General features: G+C 45.9%; 1 protein-coding gene across 7 annotated transcripts; it reads right to left on the bottom strand.

Moving 5' to 3' along the window:
- Positions 1-1,319: 1,319 nt before the first annotated feature.
- On the bottom strand, positions 1,320-6,330 carry LOC119288176 (glycerophosphodiester phosphodiesterase GDPDL7-like). 7 transcript variants are annotated; one of them, XM_037567810.1, is made up of 11 exons: positions 5,814-6,330; positions 5,193-5,647; positions 4,902-5,024; positions 4,435-4,728; positions 4,019-4,146; positions 3,423-3,924; positions 3,203-3,268; positions 2,814-3,110; positions 2,584-2,723; positions 1,982-2,468; positions 1,320-1,861 (listed from the first exon to the last, which is right to left on the bottom strand). In XM_037567810.1, exons 3-11 carry the CDS (start codon positions 4,999-5,001, stop codon positions 1,590-1,592), a joined length of 2,286 nt encoding a protein of 761 aa, XP_037423707.1. In that variant the 5' UTR covers positions 5,002-5,024; positions 5,193-5,647; positions 5,814-6,330; the 3' UTR covers positions 1,320-1,589. The 7 variants fall into 7 exon arrangements, with proteins under 7 accessions (XP_037423707.1, XP_037423712.1, XP_037423702.1 ...); XM_037567815.1 differs by having other exon boundaries at positions 5,866-6,330; XM_037567805.1 differs by having other exon boundaries at positions 5,193-6,330.
- Between the last annotated feature and the right edge of the window lie 2,027 nt (positions 6,331-8,357).

Genomic DNA, 8,357 nt, shown 5'->3' with positions numbered 1-8,357 from the left:
ATGTCGATATTATGGTGATATCAATACATGGAAATTTTTGAAAAGAACACAATGTTATGATCTTTGACAAAATAGAACTTTGCCGACAGGGAGTTTGAGGCTATCATTGATGAGGTATCCTGGAGAGTTGCAAGCTGCTTGTCTTGTTTCGAATCATGTTTCTGTTGTTTTCTCCCTGCTGAGTGTATTATGTGGGTAGTGTAATCATCATGGTCTCTGAGGCTATGTATAGACTTGAAGTACTGTTTTCTTGAAAATTGACCCTATAAATTCCTGTTTTCCTATAACTGATCTTTCAAAATCCCCTGGTATTTTAATGAAGTTTGGCATCAGGCTCTTTGAGATAACTCATTAGTTGCTACTGATGGTTAATCTCATCCATGTGCCAAACAAAACTAAGGCCTCCTTTGGTTCATAGGGTAGGAAAATCGTAGGAATAGAAAAGTCATAGAAAATGAGATGACATGTATCTCAAATCCTATGAGCAGGAAATGGAACGGAGATGCCCTTTGATTCACATCATAGAATTTTTTTTCATTGAGTCTAGGCTAATGTTTATTTTCCTATGAAATGTGGAGGATATGAAGAATTCCTCCATAGGAATAGGATTCCATTCCTACAAATCAAAGGGCTCTAAAGAAATTTTTTCTATAGAGATCCTATCCTATGAAATTTCTACAAGATTCCTCTAAACCAAAGGAGGCCTAAAAAAGAAACTGAAATGGGCAACACCTACCTGGCACCGCAGAGCTTCCGCTCAGGAGGCGCATCAACGGTGCGCCCCAACCACTAGTATCAAATAATGCCCTTTCAATCTCATCATCAGAGAAGTCCTTGATATCAGGTTGTTCATCTCATTGAAACGGATGCATCAATATTCTGGAGCATCTCTTGAACTTGATCACAACCATCAGAAGTATAGAGGTTACAATAGAAGACCAGTGCCAACTCTCGCATTTCATCATCTGTCAAACAAACACCGCCATCATCTTTCCATAAGCACCGGACCGTATCCTTTCGCCATCGGTGTGATGCTCTGTTTTGGAAGAATGTTGACGACTACAACGTTTGCTGACGCCATCTTCCTCCTTGGAGGCGTTTTCGAAAGATTTTGCTCACTACTCCCCGGTCGGCTTTCCTCATAAAAATCGGTCCACTTCGTATTTATTTGTGTTTTGTCCATCTATCTATATGAAACCAGCATTTATTTGCATTTTCTCCATCTATCTATATGAAATCGGCATCGGCAGAACGCCTACATTGGATCATAACAAAAAAATTGCCCACTTTAAAAGCAAACTACCTTGGATCATAACAAAAAAAAAAGCCCACTTTAAAAGCAAACTTGTCCGAATACTCAGTACACGATGTTGTTCTAGTGCCACGTAACTAGGTAACTAACGCATTAATTCCAGTATGTAATGCACAACGAACTTAGCGAAACTCGCAAAGAGTGGGGTGGGGTATTTGCAACAAGATGATGTCCGTCTTGGCATTTCTTCACCCGTCGGCAGCACACACCTTCTATGAGAGCACCCATGTCAAGTTTAGAACTTGAACCCGGATGGGCTGGTTCCACCACAAGGAACCTAGTCATCTAGGCTAGCCATATTGATGTTGTACTCAGGTTTCCCCGTCGGCGTCTCCTTGGGCCCCAGGCGGCAGCGGAAGGTCCGGAACATGGGGTCGTTGGGGCACACCGGCAGCTGCTGTTGCAGGATGTCCTGGGGCTCGAGCACCGGCGCCGGAGGGGGCGCCGGAGGGACCGAGCCAGTGGCAGCCAGCTGGAGCAAGCCGCCGGGTGTGGCGGGGTCGATCATGTAGGGAAGGTCCTTTCTTTCGTAGTTGGCGCATGGGCTCCCTGAAATCCATCCGCCAAAGAGATCAAGTCAGACTATATATTTCATTGTGCGTCAGGAAGAAGAAGATTTAACCAAAGCGTCCATGGTGTCCATCAAGCAAAGCAGATACTGTTACTTACTGAAGTATGCAGCTGCAGTGGCAGGGAACTCGGTCACGATCCCGTCGGCGCCCACCGACAACGTGTCCGTGGCGATCTCCACCAAGGGGTCGGCCCAGTAGTCGAACGCGAGGTTCATGAACTCATTCTTGAGGACGCCGACATACACGTGCAAATTGCCGGCATGCAGCCTGTCGACCAAGGAATTGGTGAACCCCTCCAGGAAGAAGCCGTTGACCCGCGCGGCAGAGCTGCGCCTGAGCTTCACCGCGTTTGCAAACTCTAATATCTCATCCACCGAAGGCTTGGAGGCGTCGCTTATGTCGAACTCGATCGTCAGCACCCGCTGGAACTTGGGGAACGTCTTGAACGCCGCAAGCACCGGGGCGTCCTCTGACTGTATGAGCACGCGCTGCTTACAGGTCTCCTTGTCGTACCCGGACTTGACAAGCGCTTTGGAGACCGCATCCACCACGTCAAGGCTTCTGGCTATAAGGTACGTAGCATGCTGCACTCGGTAGGTACAAGACCTCTCTTGATCAGTTGGACAGAATAACAACAATAGGTAACAGGAGCGAGCAAATGAATCATGTCAAAAGTAGGATGCTATATATGCTGTCTACCTCTATGCCAATCAGTATACCAGTGATGTTGCTGGCTTTTGCAAAATCAAGGAACTCAGCCAGTGTCATAAATTTGCCAGCGTTCTTCGCCGCAGGATTTCTCTCCAGGCGTGCGTCTGCGAATGGACCGACAAGGTTGGCTGCTCCGGTGAACAAAAAACATGTGACATCAATGTTAGTGTATGCAAATCTTTGGCAGAACAAAATAAGGAGTATGTCTTGCTTCGCACGTTTTAAGGTTTGGATCTCGCTCCATAAGAGATCAAACGAGAAAATGCCCGACTTGTTCTGTATCTCATTGACAGTTGTCATTTTTTCCAAGAAAGTTGTGGCTGCTGTCGTGCTGCTGTTGAGATCTGTAGAGCCCAGGCAGAAGGCGACCCCGTCTTTCGACATCCGGACCCAGCAATCTATTATGTCCGCGCCATCTTTCACCGCTTGTTGGTAGGCAAGGTCCGTGCTGTCTGAGAAGACGCCACTCGCACCATTGTGGGTTATGATCAGTGGCCTGACGTTTGCTTCTACTCCTGCTTGAGTGGAGGGATCAGTATATTGTGTTACAAGATGATGATAAGTTAGCAAAGCAACACCATGGATCAGGAGAAGATTGCCAGATTACCTGGAGGAGCTCCATCTTTAGCAATAGGAAAAACGAATGCATTGCCCTTGGTATGTGCCATGCACACTGCAATTAAAGGATCCTCATGAAGATGTTGTCAACAGGAATCAAAAACGAAGAGCTAAATTGTACGGGTACGTTCCTATCATGTATAAAGTAACATTTCAAAATTTTCATCAACATCCATTTCAGTTATAGCTTCTTCCATTTCCGTTCTTACCTATGGCTCCTGATGCGGTAGGTGGATTGTCTGTTAAAACGCCGTCGACCGAGAAGTCTGAATTGTCTATGAACTGCAAGATTTCCGCGCTGGGATCATAGCTGTAGTTGTAACTCATACAGGGATCATCATTGGCAAATCCAGATGCGTACACTTCCAGCCCTAGGGCATGTGCATCTTTGACCAAACTGGTAGACGGCTCCAAGTACATATCCTTATTCTGTGGCCAAATAAATTGCTTGGGAACAAGAATCCCCGATGCAAAGGCCTTGATAGATTTCAGGTCTTTCAGAAGTTCTCCATATGTTCTCTTTGTCGTAGGCTCAACAAGGTCTTCACGGAGAAACCGGAAAATCAACTTTATATCACTTCTGACCTTTCCACTGAGACTTTTTAAGAATGCAAATTCTGGTGAGGAGACGCGAGTGACAGGAAATTCTTTTGGTAGTCCCAATATGTAATCTTCGCCACTTAATCCGTGCTCCAGAAAAAACGAGTTGTACTAAAGAAAATATGAACTTCTATTAGATAGAGAACATGGTACAGTACAAAGAGATCCTTGGTGAATCTTTGAATGTTAGTGAAACCACATCTACCTCTATGTTGACCCAAATTACATGAAGCTCGCCTTTTTGAGCCAAGACGCTTTGAACCACATTGTCAAGCGACAACAGTTCCTGTGTTCTGTCAAATGTATTTGAGCGAGACAAAACATTCTGAACCACTGAGGGATAATCAAACCACGTGACAAGTCAATACTTTGCAACAGGAAAAAAGAAGAAGAATTAAAAACAGAACCTAAATGGAAAATCAGAAATGATTTCAAAGGATCAACCATTTGGAAGAAAAAAACTTTCAAGGATCCATTTGAACCTTATTCACTCCAAATATGGAAAAATATATGTGTTTTTACCACGTTTGCAATTGCTAACTTCATCATGGAGCATGGATAAAGTACTTTGATTTTACGGTTATGATTTTCAAGATAACCAAGATTATTTTTTCTGCTTACATAGGACACTATGTAGCTCCTCTGATTTGAAATCCAGAGAAAACCATCCTTGAACATCTCGTCCATTCACTTGATAAGTCGAGCCCCTGTCAGCGAACTTCTCAGCAATATTTGACGAATTGTCAAGTCTCAAGCTGCCATGGCAGAAGCCCACACCGTCGCTAGAGAATTGCAGGTCGCAGAACAGAACCACCTCACACAAGCTACTTCCCATTGCCATGCTGTATGCAAGCTGGCTTGACTCAGGCACTACCCCAGACAAACCCCCACGAGCAATGACTAGAGGACGACGACCTGTAGGACAGTACTAGAAAGATTAGCAGCACGGCAGACAAACCATAATGTAGGCTGAAAGAACATACTTTCTAGCTCACATTCTTCTATACAAAATACGCGCTTTTCCTTTGTCGCATGCTAAACCAAAAAAAAATCCCAATTCATAACTCAGCAATGGGCTAGATGCTTACCACTCAGAGTCAGCCATCCCGGTACTGGAGGATCCGAAGCAGCCTTGGTTCCATGAAGAAGTAAGAGGATCAAGAAAACGAGAGGATATGTTGCTCCCATTCGGGTTAGAGACGAGCACCCTGCTGCATCACACAAATTTCACAACAGATGCAACATACGTAAGTACCATGCGTTCACGAGAGATGCAAGATAGACAAATCTGTGTCTCTTCACGAATCAATTCAGACAATAATCGCAGAGGCGCAAGCAAAATAGTTGCAGAATTAAGGGAAAGGATGACAGCATCTCACCAGACCTTGTGGGGAAATTCAGGCTTCAAATGTGCTAGCGCGACGGAGTGGGTTTGGGGAAAGGGATCTAGCACCCACAAAACTAGAGGAACTAAATTGTGGATAGGCGGCAGGCAAGGCATGCATGCAAGGTCTCTAAATCAGACTGTGGAGAGGAGGCAAAGGAGGAGGCAGAAGACGAGGCGAAAGGCTTCTAAAAATAGGGGCCTCCCGGGCGATGGACAGGGTTTTGACATGGCATGGATGATCGTCTCTCACTCACTTGTATGGCGAGTCTCTGCTCCACCTCAACAGCCAGAAAAACCTCCCCTTTTATATAAAAATGTAAAAGGGAAAGAAACAGAGAGATGGTTTTCTTTTCGTGCCATTGCTGGAGTCAGAGCAACTCCATCCAAGGACCTTAGACTAGATATCCTGGACGTGTTCGGTGCCTTCTCGCCGCTCCCTTGCTGAACCTACATGCATATGTTCAGAATTCAGATAGATTAAATGGGACGGGACACAATGTATATAAGATGAAAATTACACGATGCAGAGGTTGGTTTAAGAAATCTAGCAAAATTTACAGAAATAACTGGTCATGAGAACATAAAAGGCCAGCATTGGATCTGAGGCTTTGACCTCTGTATGCTTTCTCCCATTTCCCCAATTAGAGACGGCCGCGAAATCTCACCACGAACGGAACGGACTACGGAGGCTGTGCCCGGGAGACGGGTCGAGCACGACGGAGGGGAGGAATAACGACGAGGACATAGGGTTTTCTCCGACGGGAGTAATGGATGGACGGGGAGGCGGCGGCGCTACGGAGCCCTGCATGCCCTAGGCGCCGAGAGGAGGAGCGCGGGGAGACGGCGGCCCTCGCCATCCGCCGCGTGCCGGTGGGAGCGGCGGGGATGGGTGGTGGAAGTGGCGGGAGTTAGAGGGAGAAGACGGCACGGCGACATTGGATTCCGGCCGCCGGCAGACGGGACGAAGGCGAGGTTCTTCTCATCCCATCGTGTAGATAAGGTTAGCTTAGTCCCCATCGGCGTTAATTGGAAGGGATCGACGTAATCCGCCACCTCCTCTTCACATTGGTGTTGCTTCGGGGCGGCGCTGGGATGAGAGTGGCATGCCCTCCCGTCAATCTGCGGATCCGGCGGTTTGTGTGCTCCTGGGATGGTCGACGTCTTGGTGGTGACTCCTACCCTGTCTACATACAGTCCAAAATAAAGTCCAACTGTAACCTAACTTGTACAATAATATTCGACACAACTCTAACAAGTTCTAGGCCCTCTCAGGCGGCTTGATGGTTGCTCTGGTCTACAATTCGTCGATGGCAGCAGCGGATCGGGCGCACCCGGTGAAGCTCAATTTTGCTCCTCATGGATCCCACGAGTCTGTGTTCTCTGACTTCTTTGGATATTCGTGCGATATCGGCTTCCACAACTTCAGCTCATGCTCGGTCACGCTGGTCCTTCGAGACCGTAGCACGGAGACTTCCAATCCGCGTTTACAAACAAAGTTTGGCCAGCCGAGGCTCGGGAGCAGCAATGGTGGCAGCGACGGTGCACTTGTGGCTCGTGATGGAACTTCAAGCTGATGTGCGTCTCAGGGACATCCTTGTAATTTTTTTCTTTGTGTGAGGTGCTTTGTGTTGATGTTTATCCTCTATAACAAATCTGATGGCTTATTTTTTTTAAAAAAGGAGGAAGCATTTTGTTTGCAAGTACGGGCAGATAACGAGCATGTGTGGCTCCTTAAGGTTTAGAGGCTCGCTATCCTAACAAGATAAAATTTAAGCTCAGTTTGGATCGTTACATCCGCAAAAAAAAAAAAAGAAGTTTAGATCGTTAAAAAGCTCATGAGTGCTTGCAAACGCCAGTTACCGCTTCTCGTACGTCCAACACTATAGCGTCATTGTGCCATGAGTGTGTTTCATGATGACAACTCTTTTTTCCTTTTTTGCAGGGTTTCATAATGACAACTCGCCTAATCAACTTTGCCACTATTCAACTCCGAGACATACCAACAGAAGATTTGTGTTCTGTGATGCGGGCAAAGCCAATTGTGATTAAAAGGTCTACACCCGAGCTAGTGAAATACTCCCTTCGTCTTAAAATAAGTGTCTCGAATTTAGCACAATTATATTAAATCCGACCTAGAAAAATATGTTGAGAAGGGGAGAGTACAAATGAGTTTAAGGAGCTACTCATGAGCTCGATTGATAGGAACTTTAGCTAAGCTAAGAACAAATACGGACTTGATAAGCAGAAACGAGACGACACATGTTTGTAAACATCTACGTGCAACAACTCGTTACTTATTTTCAAGGGGGGCCCCGGGCTTCGAGTTCCTTATCAAGCACATGCAAGCTGATGGGATGAACGTAAATTTCAGCGACCGACAACAGTAAAAAGGAGCTCAAAACCAAACCAATATACTATATCATCACATTTATCTACTGCACCGCACTTAGTGTATGCACCACTCTATTGATCTTTGCAACAATATTGGATGCGTGTACTCTACTTCCTACCGTAATTAATCTCCAGAGGTAGGTATGATCCCCTTTTCAGGTCTGGTGTGTTCTGCTTTGAATTTGCTGCAGCCTCTAGCTCTGCTATACATATGGGCTCTTGAATTTTGTGGTAGATGAACTAGCTACTAGCCAGATGACCTTGCTAGTACTGTAGATGTAGCAGCAGAGGTGATCAAGTACGATTTTCTTATTTGTCTCCTGTTTCACCCGATCTGGGGACTGGGGTACTATCTTTAATGCTGTGCCTCACGTTTAGTGGTAGCTTGAACAAAGGTATTTTTGCATGATTTGAAGTTCATCCCAAAAGGCCTCCTCAAAACCCCTTCTTGTATTGGGACATTCAGACTTAATTTCAAGACAATATGAATGCATATTTTCTCAGTGTTTCCTAGCTAGGATTGAGGGATATTTGGTGAAAAGTCTCATTGGCCTGGATCGGATAATGGGATTTCATCTTTAACCCTTTCTTTCATTGCACTCTGGAGATTTGCCCTCTCCAATCTAAGTGACCTGTACTTGGGACCTGAACAGAGCCTCTTCCCCAAGAAAAGTCTAGAGTACCCTTGCCTCGTCTCCGATGGCCTTAGGACCATGGCGGCGCGATGGATCTCGGTCCTTGTCGGCAGGAGGGCTTTGTTTTCAGT

Source organism: Triticum dicoccoides, chromosome 1A (assembly GCF_002162155.2).
Source record: "Triticum dicoccoides isolate Atlit2015 ecotype Zavitan chromosome 1A, WEW_v2.0, whole genome shotgun sequence".
Lineage (NCBI taxonomy): Eukaryota > Viridiplantae > Streptophyta > Magnoliopsida > Poales > Poaceae > Triticum > Triticum dicoccoides.
The sequence above is the reverse complement of the archived record's forward strand: the minus strand, read 5'-3'. Positions and strand labels throughout refer to the sequence as shown.